Here is a 19,858-nt window from a genome sequence, read left to right as displayed (position 1 = left end):
TTAGCCAGGATGGTCTCGATCTCCTGACCTCGTGATCCGCCCGCCTCGGCCTCCCAAAGTGCTGGGATTACAGGCTTGAGCCACCGCGCCCAGCCCTGGATATTCTTTTTTTAAAATGCACCTTCATTCTCAGATCGTTGATATTCATTTTACATTTTTGGTATAATCCAATACTTTATTTTTTAAATTATTTCAGGCTCGGCATGGTGGCTCACGCCTGTAATCCCAGCACTTTGGGAGGCTGAGGCAGGAGGATCCCAAAGTCAGGAGTTCGAGACCAGCCTGGCCAACATGGCAAAACCCTGTCTACTAAAACTACAAAAACTAGCTGGGCATGGTGGCGGGCACCTGTAGTCCCAGCTATTCAGGAGGCCGAGGCAGGAGAATCGCTTGAACCTGGGAGGTGGAGGTTGCAGTGAGCCGAGATCACACCACTGCACTCCAGCCTGGTTGACAGAGTGAGACTCCGTCTCAAAAAAAAAAAAAAAAATTATTCCAGTTTTGGCTATTGAGAGCTTTTTCAGCTGCTTCTTTTGTTCCTTTGACATACCCCCATCACTCTTTCGTTTTTTTTTTTTTTGAGACAGAGTATTGCTCTGCTGCCCAGACTGGAGTGCAAGGGCACAATCTTGGCTCACTGCAGCCTCCGCCTCCGTGTCCAAGTGATTCTCCTGCCTCAGCCTCCAGAGTAGCTAGAGTTACAGGCGTGGACCACCATGCCTGGCTAATTTTTGTATTTTTAGTAGAGATGAGATTTCATCATGATGGCCAGGTTGGTCTTGAACTCCTGGCCTCAAGTGACCCACCCGCCTTGGCCGCCCAAAGTGCTGGGATTATAGGCATGAGTCACCGTACCTAGCCACCCCATCCTTTTTGGGGGGGGCACTTTATTTTCTGGCACTATAATGTGCTCCAGGCTTATTTTGTATATTTCTTGCCCAGTCCTTAGGCCATTTCTGTTCGGGAGTCTCAGTTTTCTCGTAGGGGTTCACGAGCTACGCCGACAGCCAGCTGAAGCTGCACAGCCCACAAGGGTCTGAGTTGCGCCGCCGGGCCCAGTGCCTGCTCGCAGGTTCCCCAGAAGGGCGGGGAAGCGCGGAGCCGGAGGCAGGGAGAGGCGGCCCGGGAGCACCGGGGCTTTGAGGATGGATCGTGGCTTCCTCAGAGGAGGCGGGGGTTCCCTTTTCCGCCGCCCACACCCCAGCCCCAGTTTCGACGCCCTCTACTTGGCAGCCGGTGAGCCCCCAGCCCCGGCGTTTCTGGCACCAGCACCAGAAACCGTCCGCTAGACGCGCCGTCTGCTAGAGCCCCTGGAAAACGCCGGCCTGGCAGCCCTGGGTAGTGTTCTAGGCCCTTGTACTGCAGCGAGGGCAACCAAATGACAGGGGCGGTGACGGAGAGCATCCCTGAAAGGTAAAAAGTCGTCTAAAGGATAGAAGAAACGGAGGGCGAGCGAGTCCGTGGGCGGGACAGCACCTTCGGGTGCGGGTCGGAGGAGCGAGCCGCGGAAGAGGCGGGTAGGACGGTGTAAAGAGGCGGTGTAATTAGGTCGCAGAGCCAAGACCCTTCTGCTCCAGTGCCTCGGGCTTTCCTGGAGGCGGGCTGCGGGATGCTGCTCCGTTCTCTGGGTCCTCTCCGCTGGTTCTTGTCGTTTGGTCACGTCCTCAGTTCCAGTCGGTTATTGGAGAACGATCAGGGCCCAAAGATGGTTTACGTCGAGTCGTGGATGTTATCGCCGTTGTTTGCTGACCGAGCCCGGAGCTTGAGCCCTGGGAGGTCTTGCCAGCCGCGTGTGGTCCCATGCCCACTTCTCGCGGTGGAGCGTTAATCCACCTAGACTGTGCATTGGTCCAGTCTGGGTTGACCCCGACCCGAAGTGGCCCTTTCCTTCGCGTCCTAAACCTCGCTTCACCGGTGGTGTCTGGTCCCCTCCCGCGGGCGGGCCCTGCGGTGCTGGGAGGAGCTGTACTACTCGTGCCTTAGCGCGCCCTTCCTTTCCCAGGCGAGAATCGCAAAATGCTGTCGGCCTTCCAGAGGCTGTTCCGAGTCTTATTTGTGATTGGAACGGTCTCAGAATGCGAGTCCTGATCTTCATTTATGGATGGCCCTTTCTCCAGACTCTTGCGATGCACCTGATCGCGACAGTGTCTTTCCAGCCTCGGATCCGCAGAAATCGAGGTGAGTGTCTTCAGGGGCCCTGGTAGGGAAACCTTCCTTCACCCAGGTGCCCGGAAAGATGAGTTTCGCTTCCGGGATCTTTCAGGATCACTCCAGCTCCTTAGTCTGAAGGCCTAGGACAGTTCTGTAAATCACCAAGTTAAAAAAAACCCTGGGTGTGCCTCCTGGTTTGTGAGTAGAAAGAGCAAGATGTGGTTGGAAAGGAAGATTGTGGCTAGAAGCAACCAAAGGCTGAAAATCTAGGACATTTGTGAACTGTAGGTTTAGAAGTCCCGGGAATCCCAGGGCAGCTCCTCTAGGGGACCATCTTCCACTAAATCTCTTTTGCGGGTCTGCCCGGTCGCTTAGATACTCTAGGAGAGCTGATCTCAAAGCGGAGTCCCGCGATCAGCAGAATCAGCATCACCTGAGAACTCCTTAAAAACACAAACTGCCAGGCGCGTTGGCTCACGCCTGTAATCCCAGCACTTTGGGAGGCCGAGGCGGGCGGATCACTTGAGATCAGGAGTTTGAGACCAGCCTGGCCAACATGGTGGAACCCGTCTCTACTAAAAATACAAAAATTAGCCTGGCGCGCACGCCTGTAATCCCAGCTACTAGGGAGGCGGAGGCAGGAGAATCGCTTAATCCTGGGAGGTGGAGGTTGCAGTGAGCCGAGATCCGCCACTGCTCTCCAGCCTGGGTGACAGAGCCAGACTCCGTCTCAAAAAAAAAAAAAAAAAAGCTGAGCTGCTTGGGAGGCTGAGGCAGGAGAATCACTTGAGCCCAGGAGGTGGAGATTGCAGTGAGCAGGGATTGCTCCATTATTGCACTCCAGCCTGGGCGACAGAGTAAGACTCTGTCTCAAAAACAAACAAACAAACAACAACAAAAACTCTGTCACCCACCCCACATCCACAGAATCAGAAACTCTGTGGGTGAGGCACAGAAACTCGTGTGGAGAAGACCTCCAGGCGATGTGGATGCATGCTGTTGAAAATCACAGCTCTAGGGTCAGCTCCAAAAGGCATGCACCTGATCAGCTGCTCTCTTTTTAGCCACAGCAGGAGCCAGGTGGTTGCACAGTTCTTTGTGGGCCTCTGGGCATTCCGTTTAAGGCTGGGGCCTGAGGGAATCTCAGGCAGGGATGGCATTGCTTGTGGAAAGCCTGTTGGCCTGGGGATCGAGAGGCCCAGACCCCAGTTCTGTTTGTGCTATGAGAGATGGGGACAGGGAAATGGATGTGTGTGGGCAAGTGTTCTTAAATCTGTAATGGTTTAAGTAACTGCAAACTCCAGCTTTTAAATAATGCTCTAATGGTTTTATTTATTTATTTATTTATTTTGAGGGAGTCTTGCTCTGTCGCCAGGCTGGAGTGCAGTGGCCGGATCTCAACTCACTGCAACCTCTACCTCCTGGGTTCAAGCAATTCTCTGCCTCACCCTCCCGAGTAGCTGGGATTACAGGCACCCGGCATCGCGCCCGGCATCACTCTCGGCTAATTTTTGTATTTTTAATAGAGATAGGGTTTCACCATCTTGGCCAGGCTGGTCTTGAACTCCTGACCTCATGATCCACTCACCTCGGCCTCCCAAAGTGCTGGGATTACAGGCATGAGCCACCTTGTCCGGCCGTTCTAATGGTGATATAATAAATAATTTACATTGGTTTAGTGTTGATCAGTGTTCTTTACAAGGTAAAAGGAAAAACATTTTCAAAAGGTAATTGTGTCTTCTCACAGTGTTTGGAGGTTCAAGTGAAAATTTTCTTTTCTTTCTTTCTTTTTTTTTTTTTTTTGAGACGGAGTCTCGCTCTGTCCCCCAGGCTGGAGTGCAGTGGCCGGATCTCAACTCACTGCAAGCTCTGCTTCCCGGGTTTACGCCATTCTCCTGCCTCAGCCTCCCGAGTAGCTGGGACTACAGGCGCCCGCCACCTCGCCCGGCTAGTTTTTTGTAGTTTTTAGTAGAGACGGGGTTTCCCCGTGTTAGCCAGGATGGTCTCGATCTCCTGACCTCGTGATCCGCCCGTCTCAGCCTCCCAAAGTGCTGGGATTACAGGCTTGAGCCACCGCGCCCGGCCTCTTTTTTTTTTTTTTGAGATGAAGTCTTGCTCTGTCACCCAGGTTGGAGTGCAGTGGTGCAACCTCAACTCACTGCAACCTCTACCTCCTGGGTTCAAGCGATTCTCCTGCCTCAGCCTCCCGAGTAGCTGGGACTTACAGGCATGCGCCACCACGCCCCGCTGATTTTTTGTTTTTTTTTAGTGGAGACGGGGTTTTACCATGTTGGCCAGGATGGTCTTGATCTCTTGACCTTGTGATCCGCCCGCTTCGGCCTCCCAGAGTGCTGAGATTACAGGCGTGAGCCACTGCGCCCAGCTAAGTGAAAATTTTCTAAAGGAGTCTTCAACTCACACCCCCACCACCCTGGGCACCAACCCCCACCCCAAGCTACAAGGAGGGTATTATCTATTATGGGGAATTCTGTCAGCAGTCCAGACAGACGAGGGCAAAAAATAGCTCCTTGGTTTGTGAACCACAGGGCTCACTGCTACCTTTAGCATAAGCAGTTCAGTTGCAGGAGTGAGATTCTTAGAAACCAGGTTGGAGTGAGTTGAAAAATTTAAATGGGATGCATGTGGAATATGTTTAGTGGATGTTTTTAGAAAGCAGAACTGATGCTCCTGGATGGGAAAACCTGGACAATTTTTGTTGAGATGGGTAACAAAGAAATAGCTGGAAACAGAGAGGCTGGGGGAAGAGGGAGCTTATTACTCAGGGCGTTGGGTGAGGGAGGACAGGGTTGATGCACTGGGAGGGAGAGTCTAGAAGTAGCAGCCTCCAAGCCCCAGTGAAAGCAGAGGGGTTGTGATTTAGAGCTCTGCCGGAGGGGAGAAGCTTCTGGTAGAAGGAGGAGCATAAGTAGGAGCAGGAGGCAGGAAGGGTGAGGATTCAGGGAGCTGTATGGAAAGATTCATTCTGGTTGAAGAGAAAGAATACTCCTTTCTACCTTGTCTGATCCCTGATTACTTCATCTATCAATACTAATTAACATTTCTGCAATAAAAACACTGAGTGCATATGTACCTACTTTCATAACTAATAACCCAAAACTTACAGACTTAAAAATATAATTTGCTCAATTTAAAAATAATCAGAGGCCAGGCATGGTGGCTCACACCTATAATCCCAGTGCTTTGGGAGGCCGAGGCAAGTGGATCACGAGGTCAGGAGTTCCAGACCAGTTTGGCCAACGTGGTGAAACCCCATCTCTACTAAAAATACAAAAAATTAGCTGGGTGTGGTGGCAGGTGCATGCCTGTAATCTCAGCTACTTGGGAGGCTGAGGCAGGAGAATCTCTTGAACCCAGGAGGTGGAGGTTGCAGTGAGCTGAGACCATGCCATAGCACTCTAGCTTGGGCAACAGAGCGAGACTCCATCTCAAAATAATAATAATAATAATAATAATAATAGGATATATTGAATGAAACATGTAAATTTTAATTAAATTGGCTGGGTGCGGTGGCTCATGCTTGTAATCCCAGCACTTTGGGAGGCTGAGGTGGGCGGATCACCTGAGGTCAGGTGGAGTTCGAGATCAGCCTGGCCAACATGGTGAAACCCCATCTCCGCTAAAAATACAAAAAAATTAGCCAGATGTGGTGGTGGGCGTCTGTAATCCCAGCTACTTGGGAGGCTGAGGCAGGATAATTGCTTGAACCTGGGAGGCAGAGAGGTTGCAGTGAGTCAAGATGGTGCTATTGCACTCCAACCTGGGCAACAAGACTGAGACTCCGTCACACAGACACACACACACACACACCACACACACACACACAAATTAAATTGGCTGGGTGTGGTGGCTCACACCTGTAATTCCAGCACTTTGGGAGGCTAAGGGTAAGGCAGTCTGATCACTTGAGGTCAGGAGTCCAAGACCATCCTGGCCAACATGGTAAATCCCATCTCTACTAAAAATACAAAAATTAGCCGGGTGTGGTGGTGGGCTCCTGTAATCCTAGCTACTTGGGAGGCTGAGGCAGGAGAATCACTTGAACCCAGGAGGTGGAGGTTGCAGTGAGCCAAGATCATGCCACTGCACTCCAGCCTGGGTGACAGAGTGAGACTATGTCTGAAAAAAAAAAAATAATTAAATCAAAAATCCAATATATTATATTCTCTTAAATGCTAAAAACTTTTAAAAGTAGCTAGAATATCTTTTTTTTTTTTTTTTTGAGACGGAGTCCCGCGCTGTCGCCCGGGCTGGAATGCAGTGGCCGGATCTCAGCTCACTGCAAGCTCTGCCTCCCGGGTTTACGCCATTCTCCTGCCTCAGCCTCCGGGTAGCTGGGACTACAGGCGCCCGCCACCGCGCCCGGCTAGTTTTTTGTATTTTTTTAGTAGAGACGGGGTTTCACCGTGTTAGCCAGGATGGTCTCGATCTCCTGACCTCGTGATCCACCCGTCTCGGCCTCCCAAAGTGCTGGGATTACAGGCTTGAGCCACCGCGCCTGGCGCTAGAATATCTTAAAAATGTATTTGTTAACCTTTGAGGGCTTGCTCAAGTGCCAGGTCCTTTCTGTTTTGGATGTGCGCTCTTCTTCAATATTCAAAGAAGTCCATGAGATTGGTTCTCTGATTACTGCCTTGAAATTCAGACACAATGGGCCGGGCGCGGTGGCTCAAGCCTGTAATCCCAGCACTTTGGGAGGCCGAGACGGGCGGATCACGAGGTCAGGAGATCGAGACCATCCTGGCAAACACGGTGAAACCCCCGTCTCTACTAAAAAATACAAAAAACTAGCCGGGCGAGGTGGCGGGCGCCTGTAGTCCCAGCTACTCGGGAGGCTGAGGCAGGAGAATGGCGTAAACCCGGGAGGCGGAGCTTGCAGTGAGCTGAGATCCGGCCACTGCACTCCAGCCTGGGCAGCAGAGCGAGACTCCATCTCAAAAAAAAAAGAAATTCAGACACAGAGAAACTAAGAAACTTATCTAAAGTCACTCAAACCAGTGAATGTAAAAGTTGAGATTTGAATCTTGGCTTGTATGCTGTGTTGTCTCCTTGTTATTGTAGTGAATACAAAGTAGATAACAGTTTCATTGAAACCAGTTCAAGAAATGCGGATTCTATGAATTCAAATTTGTTTCTTTATTATCTCTATACTTATTTTATTTTATATTATATATATATTTTTGAGATGGAGTCTTGCTCTGTCACTCAGGCAGGCTGGAGTGCAGTAGCACAATCTTGACTCACTGCAACCTCTGCTTCCCAGGTTCAAGTGATTTTCGTGCCTCAGCCTCCCGAGAAGTTGAGATTACAGGAGTCTGCCACCATGCCCAGCTAATTTTTGTATTTTTAGTAGAGATGAGGTTTCACCATATTGGCCAGGCTGGTCTTGAACTCCTTGCCTCAGGTGATCCGCCCACCTTGGCCTCCCAAAGTGCTTGGATTACAAGTGTGAGGCACTGCGTCTGGCCTCTATACTTATTTTAATACTGAAGTGGGATGCAATTTGTTATATATTTTCCCAGAATTGCAAAAATATTACTAGGAAATATCTTGATACCTTCTTTGGGTTTTACTAGTTTTCTAAGACCCCCAAAGAAAAAGCATCCCAGACCAGCCATGTTGGTGACTGATACATACAGAAAGGAAACTGGACCTTGTTTCACAGTCCAGTTCTGTGAAACCTGAGCCAATTATTAGGCTAAGTCTAGCAATCCAGTCATTATGTTGCCAGCCTTTTCTTTGATTTTACTTAAATTTTGTTCTAAAATACATAATATATGTCATTGTAGCAAGTTCAGTGTATGTGATATAGATATAAAAGGGTGTATGAACAAAAGTGGCTGGTGCAGTGGCTCACGCCTGTCATCCTAGTACTTTGTGAGACCAAGGTGGGAGAGATCCCTGGAGCCCAGGAGTTCAAGACCAGCCTGGGAAACATAGTGAGACTCTGCCTCTATTACATATATTTATAAAAATAAAACATGAAAATCCTCTCCCATTCATGGCTCTCAGTCTACCAGCTCTACCCAAATAAATTTTATGTGATATATGCATATTTTACATGTATATGTATGTATTTTAATGTATGACAGGATATTTTATACATTGTACCTTTACTGTTTTCATTTTTAATTTTGAGATAATTTTAGACTTTCAAAAGAATTTCAAAAATCATAGTGTTTCAATATACCCGTTACCCAGCTTCTACTTATGTTAGCATCTTACATAACTGTAGGACAATTTTTTTTCCTTTTTTTTGAGACAGAGTGTTGCTCTGTCGCCTAGGCTGGCGTGCAGTGGCATGATCTTGGCTCACTGCAACCTCCGCCTCCCGGGTTCAAGTGATTCTCATGTGTCAGTCTACCGAGCAGCTGGGATTACAGGCGCCTGCCACCACGCCTGGCTAAGTTTCGTACTTTTAGTAGAGAAGGGGCCAGGCTGGTTTCAAGCTCTTGACCTCAGGTGATCCACCCACCTTGGCCTCCCAAAGTTTTGGGATTACAGGCGTGAGCCACCGTGCCCGGCCCATAGAATAATTTTCAAAACTAAGAAATTATTTGCATTCCACCATTTTTTTCATGAATTTAGTTTTTCTGTTCTAGGATACAATTCACAATCTCACATCATGTTTAGTTGTCCTGTCTCCTTGGTCTTGTCTCATCTTGCACAGTTTCTTAGTCTATCCTGTCTTTCATGACCTTGACACTTCTGAAGAATGCCAGTTATTTTCTGGAATGCATCTTGGCCGGGCGCGGTGGTTCACGCCTGTAATCCCAGGACTGTGGGAGGCCGAGGCGGGCGGATCACGAGGTCAGGAGTTCAAGACCATCCTGGCTAACACGGTGAAACCCCATCTCTACTAAAAATACAAAAAATTAGCCGGGCATGGTGGCGGGCGCCTGTAGTCCCAGCTACTCAGGAGGCTGAGGCAGGAGAATGGCATGAACCCGGAGGCGGAGCTTGAAGTGAGCGGAGATCCCACCACTGCACTCCAGCCTGGGCAACAGAGCCAGACTCCGTCTCAAAAAAAAAAAAAAAGAAAAAGAAAAAGAATGCATCTCAGTTTGGGTTTGTCTGATGTTTTCTCATGATTAGACTGAAGCTACACATTATTGAGAAGGATGCTACAAAATGATGTGATCATGTGCCCTTCTCAGTGCATGGTATTTCAGGACAGGTGATGTTAATTTTGATCATTTGGCTAGGAAATCACTTGCTTATGTTCTTTACTGAAAGCTCATGGTTCTTTCATTTGTATTACTAATATTGTGGAGGAGATACTTCAGACTATGCAAATATCTTGTTTCTGCTTAAACCATCACCCACGAATTTTATCATCGGGATAAATTTTGCCTGAGGCAATGATAACTGTAGTCAGGTGGTGATTTTCTCTCTCTCTCATTCTTTCTACATTTATCAATGGGAACCTTCATGGAATAGCTGTTGTTTCTTCACCAACGGCTCCTGAAACCCCCCACCCAAATCTCTTGTAACCACCATTTTATTCTCTATGAGTTCAACTTCTATACATTCCACATATAGGTGAGAGCATGAGATATTTTTCTTTCTGTGCCTGGTTTATTTCACTTAACCTAATATCTTCCAAGTTTATCCATGTCATTGAAAATGACAGGATTTCCATCTTTTTATTTTTATTTTTTTTGAGGCAGAGTCTCACTCTGTTGCCCAGGCTGGAGTGCAGTGGCACGATATTGACTCACTGCAACTTCTGCTTCTTGGGTTCAAGCAATTCTTGTGCTTCAGCCTCCAGAGTAGCTGGGATTACAGGCGTGCGCCATCACACCCAGCTGATTTTTATATTTTTAGTAGAGACTTGGTTTCACTATGTCGACCAGGCTGGTCTCAAACTCCTGACCTCATGTGATCGGCCCAACTCGGCCTCCCAAAGCGCTGGGATTACAGGTGTGAGCCATTGCGCCTGGCCAGATTTCCATCTTTTTAGGCTGAATAGTATCTCATATATATATACGTGTTTATATATATATATGAAACATAATGACATTTCAGTCAATGATGGGCCTCATATACAATAGTGGTCCCATCAGACTATAATAGAACAGAAAAATTCCTATAACCTAGTGGCGTCGTAACCATCAGAATGGTGACAGCACAACACATGAAGTGTTTGGCATGATGCTTGTATAAACAAACCTATTGCACTGCCAGTCCTTTAAAAAGTACAGTACTACCCATTGTATTACAGTTGCCCACAGGATTCAGTAGAATAATATGCCATACATGTTTGTAGCCTAGGGGTAATAAGCTTTTACCATATAGCTTGGGTGTATAGTAGGCTATACAATCTAGGTTTGTGTAAGTACACTCTACAATGTTTGCACAACTATGAAATCTCCTAACAGTGCATTTTTCAGAATGAATCCCTGTTAAATGATGCGTGACTGTATTTTGATTAATTCCAAAATTATTTTCTTTCTTTCTTTTTCTTTTTCTTTCTTTTTTTTTTTTTTGAGACAGAGTCTTGCTTTGTTGTCCAGGCTGGAGTGCAATGGCAAGATCTTGGCTCATTGCAACCTCTGCCTCCCAGCTTCAAGTGATTCTTCTGCCCCAGCCTCCCAAGTAGCTGGGATTACAGGTGTGCACCACCACACCCGGCTAATTTTTGTATTTTTTAGTAGAGATGGGGTTTCACCAGTAGTTGGTCAGGCTGGTCTCGAACTCCTGACCTCGTGATCCACCCACCTTGGCCTCCCAAAGTGCTGGGATTACAGGCGTGAGCCACTGTGCCCAGCCCATTCCAGAATTTTTTTCTAAACATACACATAAATGAATCTATACAGAGTTCTTAAAATGTACATTATATATACCAGCAGGCAGGGTACAGTGGCTCGTGCCTGTAGTGCCAGCACTTTGGGAGGCTGAGGTGGGATTGCTTGGAGCCCAGGAGTTCAAGACTAACCTGGGCAACATAGTGAGGTCCCTGTCTCTTAAAAAAAAAAGTTAGCTGGACATGGTGGCACATGCCTGTAGTCCCAGCTACTTGGGAGGTGAGGTGGGAGTATCACTTGAGCCCAGGAGGTTGAGACTGCAGTGATCTGTGATTGTGCCACTGCACTCCAGACCGGGCAAGAGAGTGAGACACCGCTTCTAAGAAAAAAAAAAATTTTTAAAACTCCAAGAAACCATTATACATGTAGCACAGAATTAAGTATCATATAGTTTTTATAACTTGCTCTAAATTTAACAGAATGTTGGTTCACTTTTACAATACCCAGGATGGTATATTATATGGTGTTTCCACACTGTAGACACAATTCCATTACTAGGAATTCTGTTTACTTATGAAAGGTCCAGACACCTGTGTCCCGGAATGCTCTCAAAATCATTAGTGAAAAATTGGAGCATATGCAAGTGTCATTTAATGGATATAAAGACAGGCAATTTTTAACAGTGAGGTAGAGTTATGTATACTAACCAACAAAATTGTAAAGAATATATTGTTGATTGTAAAATGCCTGTTCAAAACTCTGTGTAGAGTATGATAGAAATGGGGAATGAAGGGCAAGGTTTGTGTCATCTCAAGATTTTGTTTGAATTCGTTGGACATGTGTGACCCATGCTGAGGAGCAGTGAGACAAGCATGGTAAACTGGCAAGTCTGGGGGCACTGGCTTAATTCTAAGGAAACCTGGGTTTCCATTGTCCTAAAGGTCCTAGACAACTGCAAACCAAAGAGGTGAATTTTTTTCCACTTCCAATATTTAGTCAACCCACTGACATTTTACCTGCATACAGGGCTTATGGATGCCACATCGGGGAGTGAATCCTAAGTTGTGCCTAGTCTTTCATTCAACAAATATTTATGGAACACATTGTATGTGCCCAGCAGGTTCTAGCTGAAGCAGGTACAACAGTGGTGGAAGGAAGGAGTCCTTAGGAGTTCATAATCTAGTGATGGTGACTGGGGAAACAGGCATTAATAATGTCTGCTAATTAATTAAGCAAGATTAATGAGAATAATACATAATTGGTTGGGTGAGGATATAATTTGGAGAAAAAAGCAGAGGAGGAGGATGATATTGTAATTTTAAATTGGGAAGGCAGGGAAGGTGTCAGTGGAAACCAGGTAATATTTAATTAACAGACCAGAAGGTGGTGTGGAAAGTGGAAGGGGGAATGAGCTACAAAGCTACGAAGGAAAAGAGAACCGCAAGTGCAAGGGAGAAAAAAGGAGAAGGAAGGAGAGAGAAATCTGGAGGAGGACTCCAAGGTTTAGAGCCTGAACATCCTGAAGGGTGACATTGCCTTGAACTGATGTGGAGAACACCTTCCATTTAGCAGGTGTGTGGGTCGGAGGTCAGGGCTCTGGTGGTGTCCTTCAAGGTTAGTCCATGGTAAGCCTGAGGGGATGAGGAGGAGAGGCTGGGATTATGGATGTGAATCCAGAGACTCCAGCAAAGGGATGCTATTTAACGCCAGGAGACTGCAGAGAGTACCAGGAAGTAATTGGCTCTGATCCTGAGAAGGTGGGGAACCAGCCTAGGGCCTCTCCTGCTCACTCAGCTACCCCTGTGTTCTTTGTCCCTGCGCCCAGGAAAAGAATCCCCTCCTTACCTCACCCCTACTTACCCCAGCAGAGTCTCCTCCTCTCATCCCTCCGCCTAGACCACACCAGGGTCTCATGCATTGAAAACCTGAACTGTGTCAAACTGGGCCATTCAGGCCAGGTTGGCAGGATCTTTTTGTCACTTCCCGTAGGAGCCAGAGGGTCGGGAGGCTGGCGCGTCCAACAGCGCGAGGGGTCCTGTTGGGGTGTCTGAGCTGGGCTTGCAAACCCGAGCCCCCTCCGCCCCTGCATCCTTCCTCGCTTTTAGGCGGCTCGGCGGGCCACACAGGGCCCCTGTGCAGGGCATGGGGGAGGGTCGCGACCCACAGGGGCGACTCCTTGACCCACCCAGCGCAGCCTAGGAGCAGCCCGAGGTCCCAGCTGGGGAGGGGTCGGGGGACCTTGGATGACTGGGTTCTGTCACGCCCCCTCCTGTGGGGAAAAGAGAGATCAGACTGTTACTGGGTCTATATAGAAAGAAGTAGACATAAGAGACTCCATTTTGTTCTGTGCTGTTAATCTGTAACCCTACCCCCAACCCCGTCCTTGAGAGAGACCTGCTGTGGTGACTCAAGGTTTAACGGATTTGCGACTGTGCAGGATGTGCTTTGTTAAACAAGTGCCTGAAGGCAGCATGCTTGTTAAAAGTCATCACCATTCTCTTAATCTCAAGTACCCAGGAACACATACACTGAAGGTCACAGGGACCTCTGTCTAGGAAAGCTAAGTATTGTCCGAGGTTTCTCCCCATGTGATAGTCTGAAATATGGCCTGGTGGGAAGGGAAAGACCTGATGTCCCCCAGTCTGACACCCATGAAGGGTCTGTGCTGAGGAGGATTAGTGTAAGAGGATATAGAGGAAAGAAGGCCTCTGGGCAGTTGAGTGAAAGGCGTCCGTCTCCTGCCCGTCCCTGGGCAGTGGACTAAAACCCGATTGCATGTTCTATTTACTGAGATAGGCAAAAACCGCCTTAGGGCGGAAGGTGGAACTTGCTAGCGGCAATGTTGCTTTTTATGCACTAAAAAGGTTTAAGGAGATGTCTGCATATGCATATCAAGGCACTTTTTCCTTAAACTTATTCGTATAACAGAGATCTTTATTCGTAGGTCATTCTGCTGACCTTCTCCCTATTATGATCCTATTGTCCTGCCACTTCCCCTTTTCCCAGAGGGTAAAGATAATGATCATAAATACTGAGGGAACTCAGAGACCGGTGCGGCTCGGGTCCTCTGTATGCTGAATGCCGGTCCCCTGGGCCCACTGTTTCTTTCTGTATACTTGATCACTGTGTCTCATTTCTTTTCTCAAGTCTCTGGTTCCACCTAACGAGAAACCTCCACAGGTGTGGAGGGGCAGGCCACCCCTTCACCCTCCCAGCTCAGCAGTCAGTGGCTCCGTTGGAAAAGAATGTGAACCGCGCTCTCCCCAACACAGCTAGCTGCTCACAGAACAGGGCGTTTGACTGGGCTGCTGGTCGGAGGCGTCAGTCCCTTCAGCAGGGGTGGCTGCTGTGCCCACCCCAGGGGCTGTGCGTGAAAGAACCGGTCAGACTCCGCCAGGGATTCTTCTGAAAGAAAATCTCCAACTATCTCCCAAGCGAGCTCTCCACCCACGAAGGCCCTTCCCCGTGCTGGTCCAGCTGCGTGCTGTCGGTGGCATCCAGTGGCTCTAGTCTTGGAGGTTTCTGCGTGCTCCCATTTCTTGCCGTTTTTCTCGCTAATGCAGAGGGACTCCCAATAGGTCTGAAACCAGCCTCCTGGACCCTGAAAGGTGAAGTCAGCCTTAAGTCAGCAATTCCTTGCCGGAATTTCCCCTTCATTCACTTACTCTCTATAAGTTGCATCCTGTCTCTTCAACATCCCACCCTCCCCCTCTTCCTCCTTGTAAAGAGTGTAATAGTATATGTTTACTTAGAAATTTACCAGGCTGTGGCTCCTCCATATAATCCTAGCCACTTGAGAGGCTGAGGCGGGAGGATCGCTTAAGCTCAGCAGTTGGAGGCTGCAGTGAGCTATGATTGTACCACTGCACTCCAGACTGGGTGACAGAGAGGAATCCTGTCTCTAATAACATCTTGAAAGTTTGCAGGCCGGGCGTGGTGGCTCACGCCTGTAATCCCAGCACTTTGCAAGGCTTAGGCAGGTGGATCACTTGAGGTCAGGTGATCCTGATGGACATGGTGAAACCCCGTCTCTACTAAAAATACAAAAATTAGCCGAGTGTAGTGGCGGGTGCCTGTAATCCCAGCTGCTCGGGAGGCTGAGGCAAAAGAATCGCTTGAACCCAGGAAGCGAAGGTTGCAATGAGCCAAGACGGCGCCACTGCACTCCAGCCTGGGTGACAGAGCGAGACTCTGTCTCAAAAAAAAAAAAAAAAAATGCAAAGTACAGAGTCCTTCAAGGGCAACAGCTTAGTCTATATTGGAAGATCCGAGTAACGGGATGAACTCTTGCCAAGGAAAATGGGATTGAGAAATGCTTCATGTGGGAAACTTGGGTCTGTCCTTGCATTTATTCCACGTGATCATGGATAAAACCTACTCTCCCTCCTCCACAGCATGTTGAATGTGTCATCTTCCTCTCCAGCTGGGTTCTACCTGGTCCCTAGGAATGCCTGCCTTGACTCTCTCTCTCTTTTTTTTTTTTAGACAAAGCCTCATTCTGTTGCCTTCACTGCAACCTCTGCCTCCCAGGTTCAAGGATTCTTCTGCCTCAGCCTCCTGAGTAGCTGGAATTACAGACGTGCCGCACCATGCCCGGCTAATTTTAGTATTTTTAGTAGAGACAGGATTTTACCATGTTGGCCAGGCTGGTCTCAAACTCCTGGAGTCATGTGATCCATGGTTTCGCCAATATACCTCAGCATCTTGCAAAGGGGGATTTTTGCTAGGATACTGTAGGCCAGAATTTCAGTGCAGGCTTGAGCTAACATTTGGAAAATTAAACCTTGAAGACTCAAGTTATTTCAACAAATCACTTGGAGAAAATCTTTATAAACAAATGTTAAAGTCATTTCTGCTCTAGGAATTCTGGCCATTGCATGGGCTCTGCTTGCCATGTATTCTTGCTTGCATTTTCCAATAAGGATTTTTTAAAAAGAAGGAACACTTAAGAGCATATCCATTGATTTTGTTCAAAAATCAATTTTAATGCTTCTCGTGTTACAATGTTAGCAACAAGGCTAGTGAGTATATAGATTGGTTCAACCTCAATGGGAAGACATTTGGCAATACCTTATCAATTGGAAAGGTGCATACCCCTTGACAAAGCAAATCTCTGTTTGGAATTTCTTTTTTTTTTTTTTTTTTTGAGGCGGAGTCTCGCTCTGTTGCCCGGACTGGAGTGCAGTGGCCAGATCTCAGCTCATTGCAAGCTCCGCCTCCCGGGTTTACGCCATTCTCCTGCCTCAGCCTCCCGAGTAGCTGGGACTATAGGCGCCCGCCACCTCGCCCGGCTAGTTTTTGTATTTTTAGTAGAGACGGGGTTTCACCGTGTTAGCCAGGATGGTCTCGATCTCCTGACCTCGTGATCCGCCCGTCTCGGCCTCCCAAAGTGCTGGGATTACAGGCTTGAGCCACCGCGCCCGGCTCTGTTTGGAATTTCATCCTGTATTTATACTCCTGCTTGTAAGAATTGACATGTACAAGGATGTAGATTGCAATAGCATTACTGACAAAGGCAAAAGATAGCATATAAGCTAAATATTCATGAAAAAACAGAAAAACACATTTAAAAATAAAAAGCAGTGAAAAGATAAGTGCTCATCACTATGAAATCTATATTTTAGTGGGAGAAAAAATAATTTGTACTTAGATGAAGTAAGTGCCCAAATGGAACAATCCTCAAGATACATTATTTTTATTTTTTATTTTTTATTTTTTTTGAGACGGAGTCTCGCTCTGTCACCCAGGCTGGAGTGCAGTGGCCCGATCTCGGCTCACTGCAAGCTCTGCCTCCCGGGTTCACACCAGTCTCCTGCCTCAGCCTCCCAAGTAGCTGGGACGACAGGTGCCCGCTGCCACGCCCGGCTAATTTTTTGCATTTTTAGTAGAGACGGGGTTTCACCGTGTTAGCCGGGATGGTCTCGATCTCCTGACCTCGTGATCCACCCGCCTCGGCCTCCCAAAGTGCTGGGATTACAGGCGTGAGCCACCGTGCCCGGCAAGATACATTATTAAATGAAGAAAAAAGATGCAAACTGTGTGTATTATATAGAATGTTAAAAATATATATAGTAGGCTGGTAGTGATGGCTCATGACTGTAATCCTAGCACTTTGGGAGGCCGAGGTGGGCCTATCACCTGAGGTCAGGGGTTTGAGACCAGTCTGGCCAATGTGGCAAAACCTCGTCTCTACTAAAAATACAAAATTTAGTCAGGCATGGTGGCACATGCCTGTAATCTCAGCTACTTGGGAGCAGGAGAATTGCTTGAACTCAGGAGGCAGAGGTTGCAGTAAGCTGAGATCGCACCACTGCACTCCAGCCTAGGTGACAGAGTGAGACTGTCTCAAAACAAAAACAAAAACAAAAACATATATGGGCCGGGCGCGGTGGCTCAAGCCTGTAATCCCAGCACTTTGGGAGGCCGAGACGGGCGGATCACGAGGTCAGGAGATCGAGACCATCCTGGCTAACATGGTGAACCCCGTCTCTACTAAAAATACAAAAAACTAGCCGGGCGAGGTGGCGGGCACCTGTAGTCCCAGCTACTCGGGAGGCTGAGGCAGGAGAATGGCGTGAACCCGGGAGGCGGAGCTTGCAGTGAGCCGAGGTTGCGCCACTGCACTCCAGTCTGGGTGACAGAGCGAGACTCCGCCTCAAAAAAAAAAAAAAAAAAAACATATATGTATGTCTTTGTGTTTGCATAGAATAGCTTTGAGAAGATATAATTAACTGAGATTATTTGAGGTTGAAAGAGACTTCACTGTATAGTGTTTGTGTAATGCATTTTACCTATTCAAAATAATTTGTAAAGGCATATGTGATACGGATTTGCAAACTGGATAGTCTGAAATTAAGTCCTCCTCCCCAGCTGTTGGGATCTGATGAGATTATCATAGTGCTAGAAAGAGAACTATTTGAATGTTACATACGCCAGGAGTGTATAATAAAAAAAGTTTGAATCCAAATGTAAATTAAAAAGTATACATGCATAATAAAATCAGTTTTTGTAACCCACTTATGTATAATGTGATAACCATTCTAATTTGTGATATTTGTCTCATTTTCAGTGTTAGAAGCATTTAAGGATATTTGATACATTAGATTTGTGTATGTGTGTGTTTAATTTTTTTTTTCTTTGACGGAGTCTCACTCTGTCACCCAGACCACAGTGCGGTGGTGTGATCTCGGCTCACTGCAACCTCTGCCTCCCAGGTTCAAGTGATTCTCCTGCCTCAGCCTCCTGAGTAGCTGGGACTACAGATATGTGCCATTATACCTGGCTAATTTTTGTATTTTTAGGGGAGACAGGGTTTTGCCATGTTGCCCAGGCTGGTCTCGAACTCTTGGCCTCAAGTGATTTGCCCACCTCGGCCTCCCAAAGTGCTAGGATTATAGGTGTGAGCCACCGCACCTGGCCGTGTGTGTGTGTGTGTGTGTGTGTTTTCTTTTTAGTGTTTTGAGACGAAGTCTCACTCTATCACCCAGGCTGGAGTGCAGTGGCACAATCTTGGCTTACTGCAACCTCTGCCTCTCGGGTTCAAGTGATTCTCCTGCCTCAGCCTTCTGAGTAGCTGGGACTACAGGCATGTGCCACCATGCCCAGCTAATTTTTGTATTTTTAGTAGAGACGGGGTTTTACCATGTTAGCCAGGCTGGTGTGGAACTCCTGACCTCAGGTAATCCGCCCGCCTTGGCCTCCCAAAGTGCTGGGATTACAGGCGTGAGCCACCATGCCCAGCTGTGTGTGTTTTTAAAGAGACTCCAACATGGAGAGGGTCTTGCTATGGTGCCCGGGCTGGTCTCAAACTCCTGAGTTCAAGCAATCCTCCTGCCTGGGGCCTCCCACAGTGCTTGGATTACAGGCATGAGCCACTGTGTCTGGCCTAGATTTGTTATTAGTCAATTCTTGCATTGCTGTAAAAAAACAAAAACAAAACAAAAAAAACCCCGGAGATTGGGTAATTTATAATGAGAAGAGGTTTAATTGGCTCTCAAGTCTGCAGGATGTACAGGAAGCATGATGCTGGCATCTGCTTGGCTTCTGGGGAGGCCTCAGGAAACTTACAATCATGCTGTAAGATGAAGGAGGAGCAGGCACATCACATGGCCAGAGCAGGAGCAAGAAGTTGCAGGGGAGGTGTCAACAGCTTTTTGTTGTTGTTGTTTTGAGACAGGGTCTTGCTCTGTTGCCCAGACTGGAGTGCAGTGTCATGATCTTGGCTCATGGCAACCTGCAATTCCTGGCTCAAGTGATCCTCCCACCTCAGCCTCCCAAGTAGCTGGGACCACAGGTGTGTACCGCCACACCCAGCGACTTTTTGTATTTTCCAGAGAGACAGGGTTTTGCTATGTTGCAGGCTGGTCTCTAACTCCTGGACTTAAGCAATGTGCCCACCTTGGCTTCTCAAAGTGTTGGGGTTACAGGTGTGAGCCATGCCACATGTTTTTAAACGACCAGACACCATGAGAACTCACTGTCATGAGAACAGCACCAAGTAGATGGTGCTAAACCATTCATGGGAAAGCTGCCCCCATGATCCAGTCACCTCCCATGAGGTCCCATCTTCAACACTGGGGATTACAATTCAACATGAGATTTGGGCAGGTACACATATCCAAACTATACCAGTTACTTTAATAAAAAGTTTATAAAAATAGATACATTTATCACTGTTAATGGATGAGTGGCATGTTGCTAGGTTCCTAAATTCTATTTTTTTTTTTGAGACGGAGTCTCGCTCTGTCGCCCAGGCTGGAGTGCAGTGGCCGGATCTCAGCTCACTGCAAGCTCCACCTCCCAGGTTTACACCATTCTCCTGCCTCAGCCTCCCGAGTAGCTGGGACTACAGGCGCCGGTCACCACACCTGGCTAGTTTTTTGTATTTTTTAGTAGAGATGGAGTTTCACCGTGTTAGCCAGGATGGTCTCGATCTCCTGACC

The 19,858-nt window shown here is 47.7% G+C and overlaps 1 protein-coding gene across 1 annotated transcript in view; it reads left to right on the top strand.

Moving 5' to 3' along the window:
* The first annotated feature begins 1,570 nt into the window (after positions 1 to 1,570).
* The window catches only part of KHDC1 (KH domain containing 1), a 69,187-nt gene continuing 50,899 nt past the window's right edge, over positions 1,571 to 19,858 (top strand). The window contains exon 1 of the mRNA XM_033217660.1: positions 1,571 to 2,178. Coding sequence (XP_033073551.1) covers positions 2,076 to 2,178 — 103 coding nt within the window. The 5' untranslated portion in view covers positions 1,571 to 2,075. The remainder of the gene's footprint in view (positions 2,179 to 19,858) is intronic.

Source organism: Trachypithecus francoisi, unplaced genomic scaffold, assembly GCF_009764315.1.
Source record: "Trachypithecus francoisi isolate TF-2019V2 unplaced genomic scaffold, Tfra_2.0 Lachesis_group10, whole genome shotgun sequence".
NCBI lineage: Eukaryota > Metazoa > Chordata > Mammalia > Primates > Cercopithecidae > Trachypithecus > Trachypithecus francoisi.
The sequence above is the reverse complement of the archived record's forward strand: the minus strand, read 5'-3'. Positions and strand labels throughout refer to the sequence as shown.